The sequence below is a fragment of the Podospora bellae-mahoneyi genome, chromosome 6 (genome assembly GCF_035222275.1).
Source record: "Podospora bellae-mahoneyi strain CBS 112042 chromosome 6, whole genome shotgun sequence".
In the NCBI taxonomy this organism is placed as follows: Eukaryota; Fungi; Ascomycota; class Sordariomycetes; order Sordariales; family Podosporaceae; genus Podospora; species Podospora bellae-mahoneyi.
This window is the reverse complement of record NC_085885.1, coordinates 2,314,707-2,331,673: the sequence shown is the minus strand read 5'-3', so window position 1 is coordinate 2,331,673 and position 16,967 is coordinate 2,314,707. Positions and strand designations below refer to the sequence as shown.

The window sequence follows — 16,967 nt, the reverse complement described above, 5'->3', positions numbered from 1 at the left end:
ATATTCCCGATTGGTCTCCCTATCATGGCTGTTGGAACAACCGGCCCCACATCTCAACGTCTGACCTCGTCTCGGTCAACAGATATCTCAGAGCACTGGCATCTTCACCTCAATATTGTAAGTTCTAGCTTTTAAGGACGTCCTTTGTTACGCTAGTGTCCTACCTTCCAAACCCTCCTTCCACCCTCCCCAGAACTTCCCCCCCTCCTAACACTTTTTCTTTCTTCCCATCCTTTTCGCCCAATTTCCCCCAACCTGGATCGTTCCTCGGAAGCTATGTTTTTCTTCAAAACTTGGCGAGAGGACACATAACGCTCCCACTACACATACTGCGTCTTGTGTCGCTTCCCGAGCAGTATTCGAAACTGAACCAATATACCCAGCCCAACATTATCAGCAAGCTAACATGCCTTCCCATCACAGAACCACAAATTTGAGACACAGGAGAAACATAAAACATTCACTGCTCCGCTAGTCGTGAACCGGTTTCTTGCAGTTGGGTCCGAGTCTGCTTCTACTGTTTGGGAGCGTCTGTTAGACAGAGAGGATGGTTTGTAGGTTCATTCTACCTACAGTAACGAGGAAGATGCCTAACATGACTGTATTTCTAGCTTGCACAGGAGCCAGACATAGGAGAGGCCAAGTTAACAGGTGATCATAAGTTTGCCCTGCTTACCAGTTGGCGGGAACTTTCCGGCATTGCAATTGGATTTGTGCTATTTGCTTTTTGATCGTGGGAGGCGTTGGGTTGGGTGTTATTGAATTGGAGGGTTGTTGCCTTATCTCGAAATCGTTTTTGTTTTGTTCAAGGATTTTGTTGATTGGAGTTGGGGGTCTGTTGTTTTGGACACCAAGGCTGGTGAGGGGTGTTGTTGTTATTTGAGATTATATATAGTACAGTGTTTCCATGATGCATCATCTTGGAATTTAAGCACTTGATCTGGCTTGCTGGAAGAACCTTAGCAGGTAGCATCTGCCAATAGGGTAAAGACCGCTGCGGCTGAAGTTGTTGGGGGGATATCCAGGTCGGTTTATAACTGAATAGAGTTGTGACTACCTGGTAGACAGTAAAAGGTTGGATACCGAAATATCAGACGGTTTTCAGCCCACGGGCAGAAATTGCCAGGTGGCGCCCACTCGGAACTGGGTCATTTGATACCTGGCATACGGCCTGGTTCGGTCATCAAACAACCTACAGTGTTTCCGCCATGCTCAAACACAACCAAAATCAAAGAAAAGGCCAAGGCAGGGCAAATTAGCCTCAGAGGTGTTCATATCGGCTTTTGGAAGGCTTACTTCATGTGAGGGCAGCGAGGTACGCAAAGCAAAGGCCTAAGCATGGAAGTGATGCTGATTCGTAACATTTGATTTTCAGGCCATGGCACGCGTCGTGACACTTCACTTGATTTGACTTGATGCATCGATCTTATTCCTGCCGCCCCCTATTTCCGGATGTCGTCCAATCCCGGCCCCACAACCCCGGAATGTGGGTCCGGTAACCGACCTACATTGGATAAACTGCTCCGAGGTAGCCACACCATCGCCGATCTCCTTTGCCAACGTGGCACGCGCCTTGGGGAGTCTAGAGGGGGCTTCAGACGAGTTGCCATCCTTGTCGAGGGTTGACTGCTGGTGTCCAGCCACCTCGATCATGCGCTCCGCGGTGGCATTGCGCTACTCCGAGAAGTAGATGGCGTCGAGCCGGTTCATACCACCGAGCTCGTCGAATATTACTTCGCTGTTGATCTTTTGGTAATGCTGCCAGCTGATGAGGAATGAGTCTTCATGGGAGTGGGCAGGGTTCAAAGGTGTGGCTCGTTGGAGCCTTTCAGTCTACACTACCCTAGCAAGAGGCGGCACCAAATAGGTTCAATGTACTCGTTGGATTATCTGGAACATTTCAAATGCCGTTCCCAATTGCGAATTAGAACCCCTGAACGCAAGCAAACTATTTTTTGATGTTTTTTGTGTGATGTACCATTTTTGGTCAATCAGCCAATATTTTCCTCTACGCGCTGGCGCTAGTGATCGATTTTCCTCAATCACACAAAATACTCCCGGTATGGTTAAGCGAACATTTGTTGTGCCCTCTGTTTTGGGTGTTTCTCCGCGCTGCAGATTGCTAGTGGTCAGCTGAATGCCCGCTTTTGCAACTTCAGCTGTGCTGGAAGACACCGGTATGTGACGAGGGGTTCATCGATCAGGGACTCTCTGGCTCTAGCCTTTTGAGCATGAGTTATCTCATCTCGATGCTTTGATGCCTACAAGGATCATTCGACTCTCTTTCGTTCAATGCTTTGTGTGCACGACAGTTCTCTTGCAGTTTCCATCAACCATCATTTGCACTGTCATTATCTATTCATCGCACAATGGATCGCAAGATGACAACCATCTTGGCCGTCAAACCGACTGCCAAACCCTTTCAAGATTGGTGGGGCTACCAATCGATTTCCCTCAAGACCACGGCAGGTCAAAAAGTCGACAATGCCGATGGTGAGGGTGTTGTCATATATGTCCTCGAGAACGAATTCTTGCTCAAGCAACAGGTAAATATTCAAATACACACATGCGATTGAAACTGGCACTGCTTAGGTACAGACTGGCTAACATGCGATGTAATCCGACTGTCAGCCCGGTTTTGATGGGATCGACTTGCTACATGAGCCTGAATCTCGGCTCGACAGGCCGTCAAGCGATTTCCACGGCAATATCGTGCTGAGTATCATCAAGAATACAGCACCCAAGGCAAAGATCTACGTATTGAGGCGGGGAACCACTGCGGAAGAATTGGACCGGACGCTACAGGCCGTCATGAAGCATCGCCAAAGGTACCACCAGGGACAGCCTGCACTCATCAATTGTTCCTTCGGCGTGGGAGTTCGGGCTGTTGCCTCGTCGCAAGTGAAAGCTCTTGTTTCTTGTTACAAAACGATCGACAAGGTGCTCGAGGCTGGGATTCTGATTGTAGCTGCCGCGGGAAATGAAAAGGGGATCGAGATAACACCAGAAATGCGAAGCAGATATTTGGGACATGTGGAGTCGCTCAGTTTGCAGGTTGCCCAAATGAAGGAGGCCAACGAGGAGAGCAAGGGAAATGAGAAGATAAAGAAAGCGACTAATAAGAAGGCAGGAGATGCTCTGAATGAGAGCCTGAGGAAGATCGACGGCCTTGGATTGCCTGCCATGCATCCAGGTGTTCTTATGGTTGGGGGTTACGATAAGGGGTTTAACTGCCGCCACTTCTATTACGGCGCAGGTAAGCTGTTCCAGATTCATATTTAACGGGCACGGTCTAACAGGTCTTCTTCTTCTAGGCATCGATGTTTATGCTCCCGGATGTGATGTCCCGGTTCCGAGGCTCAAAGACGTACAAGGCGGAGGAAAGGAATTCGACCAGGGGACTTCATTTGGTAGGTGCCGCAATCATGATATGCCCGTCCAGCGAAGAATGCTAATATCGATATCAGCTGCTCCGCTGGTTACCGGATCCATTGCTTCATTTCTCATGACCCGGTCGAATGAAGGCGGCAGGAAATTGCCCATACCATTCAAATCGGCTGCCCTCAAACAAAAGGTTCTCGACATGGCTGTGCCAATTGTAGAGCCAACGGTGAACAAAGAAGGTCTTTACCCTTCCACTGGGTACCGCGCGTTCAGGATCCAACGACACAAGATTGATTATGAGAAGGGCACGCAACATGTCCCAGAAAGGACGGAGGAGCAGAAAGAAACAGAGGAGCTTGAACGACGGGAACAGGTCAGAAACGCCAGGAGAGCCAAGGGAGATACTGGGCCAAGATCAAACTCATTAGGAGGCAACTCAAGACTTTCGAAACCGAATTTAGCAAAACTATAGCTGGGGGACTCCACCCTTCGCAACATGAGGACATTAATTACCTAGGCAGCTAGCACAATGGAATTCGGACAGCCTCTCTTTCATGTATTTCTCCGTTTGGCTTGTTATGACAGCCTGGCTAGGATCTGCATCACACATGGGAAGACCCCCACCTGGCCACCATTGCAGCACATTCCGAAAAGCCTCATCTTCGTTGCACATGAAGGGAGAAGGGGGTTGAAGATGTAATATGAAATAATTGCATCTGAACATACTTCCATCTCACAAAGTCCAAGACCCAGGCACCAAAGCGGAAACAGTATGATGGCCCGATCCATCCAACACGTGCAATTGGTGATATGGGGCTTGACTGCTTTGGAAGCACCTGTTTCAACAACGACGTTTCCTGGTGGTATCACCCTACCACAGGCCTCTCATCACATGCACGTGACAATGATCAGATCTTGCAATCCGCCGTAGGCTTAATCGGATACTTCCACAGCCCACTCAGCGCGCAATCAGCCGCAGTCGACCAATACCAGTAGTTGTAGGTATACTTGGCCTGACATCGCTTCCTTATATCGATCCGTCGCTGACCATCCGGCGTGAAGAGAGGCGCAACAATGCTGGAAACCTCGCTCAGAATCGGGGCATAGTTCCAGGCAGCATACTTCGGATATTCGGGCACGGTCTTTGTCTTCCAAGCAGTGTAAATCTCATCAGCGGATGCGCGCACCGCGTTCCAAGCCTCGTTTTTGTTGGCAATATCTTCCTTATCAAGCAGCTTCTTGTCACCAAAGGTGTGCCAGGCCCTGCCAATGGGACTCTTGACAGAGAGACCGATCGCGTTGTCTTCATCGTGCATGTACTTGGCGCATAGATCAGCAGCGCCAACACTGTCGTGGAGCTTGCGTCTCGGGGTGCGCATGTGGCCGGCGGCGAAGGAGTCCTGGAGGAAGTGGTCGCCGAAGGCGTTCATGGCGTAGGCCAGCTCGAGGTTCCCACTGGCGGCGACTTGCAGGGCGACGGAGTGACAGGCGTTGTAAGCAGTGCGGGCGTCGGCGCCGAAGTGGTCCCAGTTGATCTTGGCCAGGCCAAGATAGCTGGGACATTCGTCAGGACGAGCGATGGTGTAGAGCTGTAGCTGAACGTTGACATCCGGAATTGTTGGATAGACAGTCGACGGATCCTGGCCCTTGTCGAGTGCTGCCTGCACCATGTCGACTTCAGTCGAGAGTGTGGTGAGAATCTTCTGCGCCTCGGCTGGGTTGCGAGTCCTGTCCACGGCAAGCCAGTACCAGGCTCGCAGGAAACGCTGGCGCTGGTCCTGCAAGTCCCTGCCGTCGCTGATGGGGTTGACAGTGCCGTAGAAGTCTCCAGCCAGTCCGTTGATCTGACCATATGTCACCTCGAGTCCGTTCGGGAGGGTGAAGGGCTTGTTCTTGGCAACGTAGGACTGCCCGTCGTTCCAAGCCAAGGTTAGGGAATCACCGAGGTAGCTATGCTCGGCATACTCGAAACCGCCGTCTGAAGAGAAAGTCAGCCAAAGGTTTGTGGGTCTGTTTATCAATCATGACAACACTCACCCTTGTGTGGTTTCGCTGCGCGCTCCTGTTTCCACTTGACATAGTCAATCTTGGAAGCGGCTTCGATCTCTTCCTCAGAGACAGGAATGGCAACCAGCTGGGAGTAGTCGTTATGACCATGGTCTGGCTGAAGTTTCTCCAGCGCTGCTTCGATGTCGGGTGGGGCATTGGGGTCGTTCCCGTGGTCATAGTCCCATCCAATGGGCTCGTGACCGAGGGTCTCCACGGTGCTGGTTGCATTGTTAGCTCCGTGACCGGCAACAAATGATTGGATGGCTGAGATAACTCACAGTTCCTGAAATTCGGTGGTCATTATAGGGGTGTTTTCCTTGTGAGTGAAAGAGGTGTTGTTGGCAATGTGTTCTGCTATGGTTACTTGGACGAGAGAACCAAGGGAACACTGCTTCTTTATAACCTTTTCAAGGGAGATAGCATGGAGCCATCCACATGGATCTCTTGCAAAGCCGACTGATAGCTATCAATCCAAGAGCTTGTATCAAGGTCCGAAGTCCACACGCAATTGCTCTCAGGCATGGTGCATTCCTATGCAAGACTGGGCGTCTTCAGGAACATGATTGAAGCATGGTGATAGAAACCGAGTTCAATCACATAGCTATCACATCGCTCGATGTGGTATCTAAACAGGAATAGCGACAGCTTGTTGGGCCTGGCTGAATCTGGATATTGGACACCGAGTAAAATGTATGCAATATACCAGCACACCTAAACAGTCTCACGACCTACCAGGGATCACTAAGGTATCTTGTGGCTGCAAAGATAGTTTCACCTCTGTTTCCTACCCATGGCAACTATTGGATTGAGCATGTTGCGGCTGTTTGTTTGGGGCCATCTGAGTGCTCGGATTGCAACTCGGATCCCATCTACCCCTCTCCTGCTGAGCAGCACGAGGTGCATCCCAACTTTTGCAGAAATCGATGCTGAGCCTAATTAGTTGGAGCTTGAGTCCATATTTGGTCAGATCACCGCCTTGTAGGGCTGTGGCTGGCTGAGCGGAGTATGTGGTCCGGTGTATCTCTCTCATGGCAGATGTTCTAGAACCTCAGGACTGCGTCAATAAAGAGGATACAACTGCGTAGACTTTACACCACCGTACAGGTGTTGGCCAATAATTAGTTGTATGGCGTTCTTTGGGGTTTGCTATAGGCTTTTGCTGCTTGTTCCAGCTGCTGTCAAACACCACACTAGTACACATTCAGGGGTTGTGTTACACGCCCCTATCTCGCTCAATATGCGGCTTGAGACCTATGGGGTTTTCTCCCTCTCCTACCCAGGAATTCTCATAGATCACCGCGCTCACACGCAGGCAGCTAGCTACGCCTGATCAACTTGTGACAGTGAAGCTGAGGACCAACTGTTTCTATTATAAAGCCGCTCCTAGATACCATCATCGGATCTTCTCTTTTGCCTCACCATCAGCCAAACCATTCAGTCTAAAGTTCTTACCGACACTCATATTTCACCATCCCTCCTTTACCACCCTTCATCACTAACTCAACCTGGATCTCCTACCCCCAAATTGGTGCGGCACGTCCCCAACACCAAACATGGCTACCCCAACCTCGGAACCCTCCACAAAGGAGATCATTATTGGTCAAGTTATCGATGCCCTCGGCGAACATGCCCTCGACACTGTGTCCCCCTCAGACAAGATCCCGTCCCTACCCAGAGACGACTCCTCGACCGACGATGACTTCTTCCCCCACTGCATAACCCAGCAGCCCATCCCCAGGCCTTTCCGTGGGCCCGGTGCACCCCACAACATCATGGTCGGTCTCGAAAAGGAGTGCCCGCGATGGGCACCCGGGTCAGTCATCAGATGGTGTGCACCCACCTTCCCTTTGATTTTCTTCCTCCTCAAAACCAAGTATACTAACCCCCTGTCAGGGTCGCCCTAACCTCCGGCTTCAAAACCCCCTCCGACGCCTCCTACGCAGCAACCCACCTAAACCTCGCCTGCCAAAAGTGGAACGACCTCTCCATCGGCGTAACCTTCGAATGGGTCACCGACCCCAAAGACGCCACCTTCGCCCTCTGCCACGGCGGCGACAGCGGCGGCACCCTCGCCTCAGCCTTCTTCCCCAACGCCAACGATCTCAACATGATGCTCGTCTACAACCCCGTCTTTTCGATGCCCCGGTGGAAGGCAAACCTATGGAAGGTCTTCACCCACGAGCTAGGGCACGTTTTAGGGTTAAGGCACGAGTTCGCGTTGGACGTGAACCCCGAGACGGGGACCGTGTTTGAGGCGGCGGCGTCGGTGCAGTTGGGGCCGAGGAACGAAAAGTCGGTTATGAATTACTCGAGGGTCCCGCCAGAAATTCAGGTTAGTGATGTTGAGTCGACAAAGGCGTTTTATGCGTTGAGGGAGGGGGAAGGGGGGGTGCCGGCGATGGTTGGGTTGACGGAGGTGGTGGATTATGTGCCCATGTAGAAAAGGGAAAGGCAGATAGCAGATAGAGAGGTTGAATTCGCGCTAAATGCTTGACCGCTATGAAATTACCAAACGAATGTACAATTCCCAGTCACCGCCTCCACTTCCTCGCCTGATTAACCCCCCAACAAGGCGACTCGGGCAGCCCCTGGCCGCCCTCACTCACGCTCTCAACCCTATTCATCCTCGGCAAATCCAACATATCCAAATCCACCACCCCCGGCCCAGCCCACAACTCCGTCCCCCCTGTTTCCACATCATCCCTCTCCCCCTCCGTCCTACTCACCACCGTTTTCTGCGTAACACTCAACGGATAAAGCTTATCCCCCTCCTCCCTCAACCTCCTCCTCTCAACATCAACCGTCTTCTCACTCGGAACCCCCTCCCCCTTCACCCCACCATCACTCTCCTCCACCCCCAACTTCCCCTCCTCCTGAAGATCCCCCCACTTCCACCGCCCCCTCACCTTATGATACAGCGCCGGCATAGCAGGCATACAAGCACAAACAATACTCAAATTCGCCTCCAACGCCCCCAACAATGCCGCAATACCTGCGTACTCTGTAAAGTTAGTAGCCATCCACTCCTCCATATTGTTGTAAACCAGCCTCGTAATGGAGACGCCACAGATCCTACCCATTGTCAGTACAACCTCCGCTTTTTTTCCCCTCCCTGCTCCCCCGGGAAAACTCACACGATCCCAAAACTAAAAACCGCCCACAACCCCCACTTCCTCCGCCTCCTCATACTCCTCAACCCCAAAATCACCCCCCCCGGCAGCAACAAGATCAGACAATCCAGGATAGCCCCCACCCCCGTCTGCGCTACATAGAAATTGCTCGTCTCAATGCAGACATAGTCCGGATTGGAGACTTTATCCCAGTTTGCGCTAAAGGGTCGGCAGCCGGCGAGGGAGACGATCACAAAGGCGATGCCGTACCCTGTTGTCAGGGCGAGGAGGATGTAATCGCATATGACGAACCAGTGGTAGGCTGAGAATACTGTGAGGAAGTAAGAAAGAAGGGAGATTTTGACGAGGGTTACGGATAGGGAGCCGCAGACGCCTATGGTGATGAATTGCTATTGTCAGGGTTAGTGTTTATGCGGAAAAGGGGGGTGGTGGTTGCTGGGGTGAAGACAGGTGGGGAATGGAACAGGTATTATTTACCTTGGTGGAGAACAGAAGTTCTTCTGCTGTTACGGTTGATGAGACCTGGCCGACACCGCCGTGGGTGACGGTGAAATTCTCGGACACGACTAGGCCGAAGGTGAAGAGCTATGTTGGTGGGTCGTTAGTTGTTGTGGGGGCCAGGGAGAGAGGGTAGGGAACGCACCCAGGAGGCTATGATGGAGTACTCGGACAGTCCCATCTTGGTGCCACGCAATGACTGCGAGTAGAACCTCAATGCCACCGCCGTAAAGGACAGGAGTAAGCCAGTGCTGTTCACCGCTAATACCGCAGTTGGAAACACCATGCGGACATTGTAGGGGGCCATTGTAGGGATGAGGTTCTATCTGCGGCAACAGCGGTGACCGTCTAGATGGCAATATCAAGGGATGAACCGATGTTGCTGATTCTGTCCGGACAACTACCTCCCAAGTGCATGAAGGCGATGCAATGCACGCCGGTCAGGTTGCCATGAGGATATCAAAATGAAATTTCCGTGACAGCCGGTTCACGGCCGAAATGTTGGGGGAAACCGACGGTTATCTGAGATAGCGCCTCTCCGATAAGCGTCTGGGAGCCTCAGCTCATCGTTGAATCTGAGGCTGCTTGCGGTCAGGCTTCATGCACTTTTGCGCCGCTGGCTGACCGAGATCGTTGCACCATACCTTATCGTGAAGCTGTGCCGTATCCACGCTGAACCACGGAAGGGCCGGGAGAGGAACGACCAATGCTACCCGCACAACGTGCTGGGACGGGCCTATCCAGCCATCTTCGTCCTGCGGAGGACTTTCGAATGCGATTTTGGAACGAATGTGGCTCTGTATGACGGAGGTGGTCGGACAAGGACGGTAATAGCTTTGTTGGTCAGACAGTGAATCCTGTGGCCACGCGTATGGAAGTCTGTTAAAGGTAATGTTGGAAGTGTAGTGCGGTACAGATCCTTCGGATCCATGCTGTATGTTTGTTTGCCCGATTTCTGGTCTTTGGTTCTCAAAGATCGACCCTACTAATGGTGTAAAAAGATGGCTCTAGCCCGTCGTGGCTGGGGGATCTGCGGAATCTCTGACCAATGCAGGGGCATACCCACTGTACCTTTGCATGCACTACCACCGGGGCTATCATAGCTACGGGATCTTCGGGAGCGGCACGACAACCTACATAGATCCTATGCTGCATATGCAAGCTTATGCTCCCAGCCGGATCCACTTCGGCCACTTGACGCTCTCTCGGTAAACAGTTTGGCCAAACGCAACCAGTTGTGCAATATGAGTGGTCTTAGGGTCGTTGGTAAGGCACCCAGTGGGAGCATACGCCGCAGCCATGCTTGCGGTCCTTTTGCCGATATTCTGCATAAACTGTTTTGTGATGGAAGTTTCCGTGATACAGGTTGCCTTGCCAGTTGGATTGTTGACGGCGAGCAATTGCGCGGCTTGATGGTGATGAATATTGTATAAAGCTGTGTGGACGGATACGCCGGAATCCTGTCAAAATCTGTCGTCAGTGGCTGCCAAACTCGATTATTCAGGTCGCCTCGTCTACCTCAGATTGATACTCGTAAGATGTCGAACGAAACGGCGCATGACGAAGCGTACATTTTGGGGAGGAGCTTTTCGGCCAATGCCCGGTCAGTGCAAATGTCAAAGAAGCCTTGGCTGGCCCTGGCCTTCAGGGATGGGTTAATCAGAGTCTGACTTTTCTGCGTTGTAGGCTCAACCTGCAATATTTCCTTTGGAAAGACGGCGGATTTAGTCTCCATCCTAACATTCCAGCGGACCGCGAAGGGATGCAGGTCGCGGAGATAGGAGTGGGCACCGGGTACGGTTTCATCTAAAGTTTCCCCCTCACCCTATGTGCCCTTCCTGTCAGCCATGCAGGCCAAATGCATGTCGTTCACACCATATCCTTTTCTATGCAGGATCTGGCTCGTGGACCTGGCGCGATATCTCCCGGCTTCGGCAAGGATCGACGGCTTCGATATCGACTTGACGCAGTGTCCACCCAAGGAATGGTTACCACCCAACGTGTCGGTTCACAACCTCGACTGCTTGGCACCGCTGCCAGACCGCCTCGTTGGGAGGTATGACATTGTCCACATCCAACTGTTTCATCTAGCTGTGAACAGCAACGATCCCGCTCCGATCATCAAAAACCTTGTCAAGCTGTTGAGTATGGGTCCCACTCTTTCGGTCAGGCGGTTGAGCTCTTGCCGTATCGCCATGTGCTGATACTTAGTGCTTGTCGTAGAGCCCGGCGGGTGGATCTCCTGGGGGGAGATTGATTACAGCAGGTGGAAGATAGTTCGAACCAAGGAGGGAAAGAACACCACCGACAACCTAACCCCATTGCTCGAGATGATAGGTACATTGGGTGGGACGAAGCCAAACTGGACAACTGATGAGTAAATCATTCTATCCTCAAGTCAGACTCTGGAGAACTACTTACGCTTTTTCAGTTGGCCAGTCAGACTCCCTGAATTCTTCGAGCAGAATGGCTTGGTGAACATTACCACCGATAATCGTCCGTTTCCTCTGGAGCTCTTGCCGTTTCAGCTGGACACAGCATTGATGGCTTCGGAGGAAGTGAGCTACAAGGCTTTGGATCACATTGCGGGAGACCTAGGCAGCTGCTGCAGAGAACTGATCACCCGAGTATTTCGGGACAGGCAGAAGTTGGCGTACAATGTCGGGCGGCTCACTGTTATTGGACAAAGGCCAGATAATTGAGTCTGTGCCATAGCAGAGATGTTCAGGGGACTTTGATTCCAACTATGTAGCCAATGATTTACTCCAGCTGAAGTGACCTATTAGCCTCTTCAATCAATGTTTTTGCAGTCCACTCGGGTCGGCTGATGAAGGGCGAATGGCCGGTGTCGACTTTGATGACATTGTCAATCTTATGTGGGCCACTTGCTTTTGCCGAGTCAACGAGGTACTGTGCCGCAACAACGGTGGTCGGCCTGTCCCCAGTGGTAAGGATGTAGGTCGTCGGGACATGGCGCCAAGCGGCGTGAGTAGTGGTACTCCAGAAGGCACCAAAGCTTTGCGGGCGCAGTTCCTTTGCCAGCTCGGCAACTGTGTCGTCGTCTAAATCCTGATAGAACATGCCTTTCACATCCTCTGGCTTGACCGTAACGATGCCCGAGTCCAGGTTGGTAATCATCTCGGGGATCATGTTGTCTCGCGTTCCTTCAGGCGAGTGTTGGAACCCTTCCGGAACAAGAAAGGCTGTAATGTAGATGAGTCTGATCACACCCCCCTTCAGCCCTCTGGACATGCAAGTATCCTTGTCCAAACCCTCCAACGCTGTGCCGCCAGTCATTCCGCTGAAGCTGTGTGTGACCACAACAACATCCTGCCGCTTTACGAGGTCCGAAACAGTCTGATGGATTATCTCTACATCCTTGGACCAGTCGGGTGTAGGTGGTGTGGAACCCGAAGAAGGTAATGCGGGAGCAACAGCCTTGTAGCCGGCCTGTTCAAGCTCGGCGATGACACGGTGCCAGCAGCTCGGACCGTGCCACGCACCGTGAAGGAGGACGAAAACGGGCTTGGCCATGTTGATGGAATGTGCTCAGAGGATGCGGATTGCAGGAGGGCGGGTTACAAGGACGGCGCGGAGGACGAAGCGATAATGAGACTGGTGTCGAGGAGGGAAATATCCGGCAGCCTGCTGGAGCTGTGTCGGAACGGGTGCAGGTAAGCAGTCAGCACTGACAAAGCCAAGCTCACATCCCACTGTTCATCAGGCTGGCGGGCAGCGGGGGTGGCGCGGCCGTCAAATATGATAGCGACGGGGGCGTGGGACCGGAGCCGAGGTCGCAATAAGGTACCGGTTGTTGGACCGGACCCGGGCGTCCTTTTGTACCGATCCTCCCGAACGGGCTTCGCCTAACGAGAATCTGTGTCACATCAGCGCAGATTAGATAGCGGTGAAAAGACCGGAGTTATGATGACATGGTTGCTAAAAAACCGGGCGTAGTGATCATATCAGATATCTATCAGTGAAGCGATGTTGAGATCATATATGCTATCGAGAAGAACTCGCAGAGGTCAGGACCGTGTATAGTGCCTAGTAACATGTCCTGTGGATTTTGAAAGAAATGTAATTATTGCTCAACTATGAAAAGAGTGCGGGTTGATTGTATCAGAGAAGGAGTAAACATGCATACCCCACCTTCCCCCTCTTGTTTCTATGGCAGGCAACAGCCCAACCCCCACCACCATCATTCACCGCCCACCTGCAGAGAGCAAAGGCAGAGTGTAGAGACCTGCCATCCACAGATTCCACAATTGGAAAGTCCGCTTATCCGCCTCAATGCTACGCCATGTCAGCGTCCTGCATGCAATCAAGAGGCCCAAGAATGCAGCGACCACATGTACCACAGCACCCGCACCCCAAAACCAGGGGCAGACTATCGACCATCCAACCATGGGAATCGCAATCATCCATCGAGCCGGTCCGTCTCCGAGAGCCAACGGCATCGACTTTCTGCCCCTCGAGCTATCCCCGACCTGATCCGCCATGTCCTGAGTCTGTACCGTTGAGAAGACAATGCCGCCAATCATAGCGAGCCATTTGACAACAGTCTGGTTATTTTCTCCTGAAAATGATAAGGGCGAGTCCATGGCAACTTCCAAGGCCCCCGAGGCAAAGGAGCAGAAACCCAAGGCGTTGATAACGTTCCGGCTGATCCAGCTCCTGTCAGCCAGATTCAGGTCGTTGTATCCATATCCAAGCACCATCAACGCCAGACACTGGCGTGTTCCTCCCAGCCGCAGGCTCGTGAAGAGAGATACCGGATACAACAGAAGCATGAGTATTCTGGCCTGGGCCTCTGTCATTCTCTGTGAAGGCATTGTCCGCCATGGTTTGTTGTGTCGGTCTTCGAGTATGGCTTCCGCCTGACGTTGATTGTCGATCGCGAAAGGCAACAGGTTGATCCACACCCAAAAGAAGACCATTGGTACGCGGCTCAGCACCTCTGGCCAGTCGTTGGAGCTTGCAATGGCATTAATGATCCCGAAAGCTGACTGGGGGATCACGATCGTTTTCAGGTCACTGCGGGTGAAGAGCCAGATCGATTGGACATGGAAAACGCCACAACCGACCAGCTTCTGCATTCGATGTATGGCCTCGGCCATCTGGTCCATGGTAAGTATCTGGCCCGCAGCAAGACCTTTCATGATGGTAACCACTCTTACCTGGCTGTTCAATAGCTCGGAGTCCATAATCTCTTTTTGTTTCTGTTCACTCGACTTGGTAGGGCCGAATCAGTTCCAGTCTCTCTGGTCGAGACAGCGGCGGGTATTTGACCATGTCTGTTTCCTCGCTCATCGCCACGCGGCAGCTATGCCACTACCCCAGCCCCGTTGGCACATTCTCTCAGACGGCGTCTCATCTTCCTTCACATCCGTAACTCCGTCCGGGTAGTTACGTCCCGGAATAACATCATCACTGTGCCACGGCCAAGAGCGTTTCTGCCCTTCGGTCACAAACATGTGCTGAAATAGGCGAGCTCGGAGAACGGGGCGGTGGTCCAGTCGGCTGTCTTCACATTCAACGTTCTGCGCCAGTATCAGACAGCCCGCCATGTTCAGGGGAGGCATAGGGCTGAATGCGGCCCCACTGATATCTCACCCCGTTCCGAGCATCCGCTTTATCTATCCTCATCATATCTTCCCTCTCCCCACTCCTAGACCATATCGGCCCTGTCTTCCACCATAGCACCCGTCCTGCGAAGGTTAGCCACCATGGGTCTTCTGCTAGAGCTTCCCTCCGCTGTGCTATACCCAGCAGCCGCCCTCCTTGGGGTTACCTCCCACCTGGCTCTCTTCATACGAGGGGAATGGCACATGCAAGCCCCAACACTATTTTGGCTCTACTCCTCTCTCACCATCTTCATTTACCTCATTTCCTTCTACAATGACCAACCGAATCCCTTCCAGGCCACCTTCCTTCTCACCACCTCCTACAACTTAGGCCTTTTCAGCAGCATCTCCATCTACCGGCTGTACTTCCACCGCCTCCGCTCCTTCCCCGGTCCCAAACTCGCGGCCATCACAAAATTCTGGCACGTCTGGCAGTGCCGCTACGGGAAAAACCATCTCGTCATTGAAGGCCTCCGGGTCCAATACGGCAGCGTGATCCGCACCGGCCCGGAAGAGCTAACCATCATTGACCCCTCTGTCCCAAACACTATCGACGGCCCAAAGAGTACGTGCACCAAGGCAGTGTGGTATGACTTTTTGCTGCCTGAAATAGCACTCAACACCACACGGGATGTCCATGAGCATGACCAGAGGAGAAAGGTGTGGGACAAGGGTTTTACTTCTGCTGCTATGAGGGATTATGAGACCCGAGTGCATCACCATGCTGAAGTCCTGGCGGAGAGGATAGAGGGTCTATCCAGACAGGGAAAGCCGATCAATGCCTCTGACTGGTTCTATTTCTTCACGTTTGATGTAATGGGCGAGTTTGCCTTTGGTCAGGGGTTTGAAATGTTGCAATCGCAGAAATGGCATTGGGCGGTGAGGTTGTTGAGACGGGCGATGGGGTTGTTGGGACCGTTTAGTGCTGTTCCTTGGCTTGCGCAGGTAGCGTTTTATGTCACGCCTTGGATGTGGATTGTGAGGGATTGGTTGGGGATGATGGAGTGGTGTAAGGAGCGGATGGGGGAGAGAATCGCAAGGCATGGAAAGGTGGGGGCGAGGAGGGATGTGAGTCATTGGTTGATTGAGGAGAGTTTGAGCAGGGGGACGTTGAAAAAGGATAGGGAGTGGTTGAATGGGGATGCGGTTACGGTTGTTATTGCAGGGAGTGATACTATTGCTCCGACGTTGGTGTTTGCTTTTTATGAGTTGGTTAGGAATAGGGAGCTGCAGGAGAGGTTGAGGGGAAAGTTGGACGGGGTGGATATTTATGACAAGGGGGAGCTGGCAAAGGTTGGGTTGTTGACGGGGGTTATCAAGGAGACTATGAGGCTTTGGCCGGCGGTGCCGACTGGGGGTTATCGGCAGACTCCAGAGGGAGGGTTGGAGATTGCGGGAAGCTGGGTGCCAGGTGGGGTCACTATTGTGTCACCGAGGTGGTCAATGGGAAGGTCGGAGGAGGCTTATGAAAGAGCTCTCGAGTGGGTTCCAGAGAGGTGGACCACAAGGCCTGAGATGGTGAGGGATGGTAGGGGGTTCCAGCCTTTCAGTCAGGGGAGGTTCAATTGCGTTGGGAAAGCACTCGCAATGGCAGAAATGAGGTTTGTCATTGCATTGCTGGTGACGAGGTTTGATGTTGGGTACTGGGGGAAAGAAAGGGGAGAGAGGCTGGTTGGTGAGTTGAGGGATCAATTCACTGCTTCGCCGGGGGCATTGGAATTGGAGTTTAAACTGAGGGGTCGTGCGTAATACGTTCAGTGATCGTTAAGAAACGTCTTAATGTAAAAATCATGCCTGAGCAGCCAGCACTTTCTCAGCCTCCATTACTACTGGGGTCTACCTACATTAGGCAAGCGCGCATCCCATTTAAAGACATCTACCCTGCACCTTGACCACAAACTGGCTGTGGTGAGTTGTCATGCGTGTTTTCGAGCAATGGGTCCGTCTTCCGAGCTCGCCCAGACAACTCAAAATATTCGCTCAAGTCAGCCCCTGATTCTTCATGGTTGCAATCTCAACCCATTCAAATGTCAGCAAACAACGAGCTGCGCTTATATAGAGGTGTTTAATGTAAGCAGACGTGATATATAGCCATGCAAATACTTAGTCGATGTGACTGATTGACGTTGTCTTAGATCTGGATGATGCCTTTGACGAAATTCTAGCCGCCCTTGCCGATATCGACGTGTTTCAACGTGAAACGACGAGCATTTTTATTGTTTATGCTCATGATCACAAGAACGGCGTGCCGGCAAACTCACACTACCTGAGAAGCATT

At 52.2% G+C, this 16,967-nt stretch overlaps 11 protein-coding genes across 11 annotated transcripts; 6 read left to right on the top strand and 5 right to left on the bottom strand.

Moving 5' to 3' along the window:
• Positions 1-24: 24 nt before the first annotated feature.
• QC761_0094330 (uncharacterized protein) lies at positions 25-633 on the top strand (the record flags this gene model as incomplete). Its single annotated transcript, XM_062873001.1, has 3 exons — positions 25-117; positions 424-554; positions 621-633. The coding sequence occupies 3 exons, from the start codon at positions 25-27 to the stop codon at positions 631-633; spliced, it is 237 nt and encodes a 78-aa protein (XP_062729645.1).
• Positions 634-2,369: 1,736 nt separating this feature from the next.
• On the top strand, positions 2,370-3,927 carry QC761_600635 (uncharacterized protein; the record flags this gene model as incomplete). The annotated part of the gene is made up of 4 exons (XM_062880524.1): positions 2,370-2,546; positions 2,620-3,256; positions 3,315-3,410; positions 3,468-3,927. 4 exons carry the CDS (start codon positions 2,370-2,372, stop codon positions 3,854-3,856), a joined length of 1,299 nt encoding a protein of 432 aa, XP_062729644.1. The 3' UTR covers positions 3,857-3,927.
• A 143-nt stretch (positions 3,928-4,070) lies between these two features.
• QC761_600640 (uncharacterized protein) lies at positions 4,071-5,734 on the bottom strand (the record flags this gene model as incomplete). The annotated part of the gene is made up of 3 exons (XM_062880525.1): positions 4,071-5,362; positions 5,413-5,651; positions 5,712-5,734. 3 exons carry the CDS (start codon positions 5,732-5,734, stop codon positions 4,293-4,295), a joined length of 1,332 nt encoding a protein of 443 aa, XP_062729643.1. The 3' UTR covers positions 4,071-4,292.
• A 1,252-nt stretch (positions 5,735-6,986) lies between these two features.
• QC761_600650 (uncharacterized protein) lies at positions 6,987-7,873 on the top strand (the record flags this gene model as incomplete). Its single annotated transcript, XM_062880526.1, has 2 exons — positions 6,987-7,261; positions 7,327-7,873. The coding sequence occupies 2 exons, from the start codon at positions 6,987-6,989 to the stop codon at positions 7,871-7,873; spliced, it is 822 nt and encodes a 273-aa protein (XP_062729642.1).
• Positions 7,874-7,964: 91 nt separating this feature from the next.
• On the bottom strand, positions 7,965-9,369 carry QC761_600655 (uncharacterized protein; the record flags this gene model as incomplete). The annotated part of the gene is made up of 4 exons (XM_062880527.1): positions 7,965-8,505; positions 8,568-8,953; positions 9,042-9,149; positions 9,208-9,369. The coding sequence occupies 4 exons, from the start codon at positions 9,367-9,369 to the stop codon at positions 7,965-7,967; spliced, it is 1,197 nt and encodes a 398-aa protein (XP_062729641.1).
• Positions 9,370-10,225: 856 nt separating this feature from the next.
• Positions 10,226-11,418, bottom strand: QC761_0094280 (uncharacterized protein; the record flags this gene model as incomplete). Its single annotated transcript, XM_062873000.1, has 2 exons — positions 10,854-11,418; positions 10,226-10,522 (listed from the first exon to the last, which is right to left on the bottom strand). The coding sequence occupies exons 1-2, from the start codon at positions 10,866-10,868 to the stop codon at positions 10,226-10,228; spliced, it is 312 nt and encodes a 103-aa protein (XP_062729640.1). The 5' UTR covers positions 10,869-11,418.
• QC761_0094270 (uncharacterized protein) lies at positions 10,488-11,813 on the top strand. The gene is made up of 4 exons (XM_062872999.1): positions 10,488-10,665; positions 10,749-11,207; positions 11,286-11,439; positions 11,494-11,813. The coding sequence occupies exons 2-4, from the start codon at positions 10,910-10,912 to the stop codon at positions 11,762-11,764; spliced, it is 723 nt and encodes a 240-aa protein (XP_062729639.1). The 5' UTR covers positions 10,488-10,665; positions 10,749-10,909; the 3' UTR covers positions 11,765-11,813.
• A 9-nt stretch (positions 11,814-11,822) lies between these two features.
• Positions 11,823-12,596, bottom strand: QC761_600670 (uncharacterized protein; the record flags this gene model as incomplete). Its single annotated transcript, XM_062880528.1, has 1 exon — positions 11,823-12,596. The coding sequence occupies one exon, from the start codon at positions 12,594-12,596 to the stop codon at positions 11,823-11,825; it is 774 nt and encodes a 257-aa protein (XP_062729638.1).
• Positions 12,597-13,267: 671 nt separating this feature from the next.
• QC761_0094250 (uncharacterized protein) lies at positions 13,268-14,269 on the bottom strand (the record flags this gene model as incomplete). Its single annotated transcript, XM_062872998.1, has 1 exon — positions 13,268-14,269. The coding sequence occupies one exon, from the start codon at positions 14,267-14,269 to the stop codon at positions 13,268-13,270; it is 1,002 nt and encodes a 333-aa protein (XP_062729637.1).
• QC761_0094240 (uncharacterized protein) lies at positions 13,593-14,271 on the top strand (the record flags this gene model as incomplete). Its single annotated transcript, XM_062872997.1, has 3 exons — positions 13,593-13,908; positions 14,118-14,192; positions 14,258-14,271. The coding sequence occupies 3 exons, from the start codon at positions 13,593-13,595 to the stop codon at positions 14,269-14,271; spliced, it is 405 nt and encodes a 134-aa protein (XP_062729636.1).
• Positions 14,272-14,791: 520 nt separating this feature from the next.
• Positions 14,792-16,438, top strand: QC761_600690 (uncharacterized protein; the record flags this gene model as incomplete). The annotated part of the gene is made up of 1 exon (XM_062880529.1): positions 14,792-16,438. The coding sequence occupies one exon, from the start codon at positions 14,792-14,794 to the stop codon at positions 16,436-16,438; it is 1,647 nt and encodes a 548-aa protein (XP_062729635.1).
• Between the last annotated feature and the right edge of the window lie 529 nt (positions 16,439-16,967).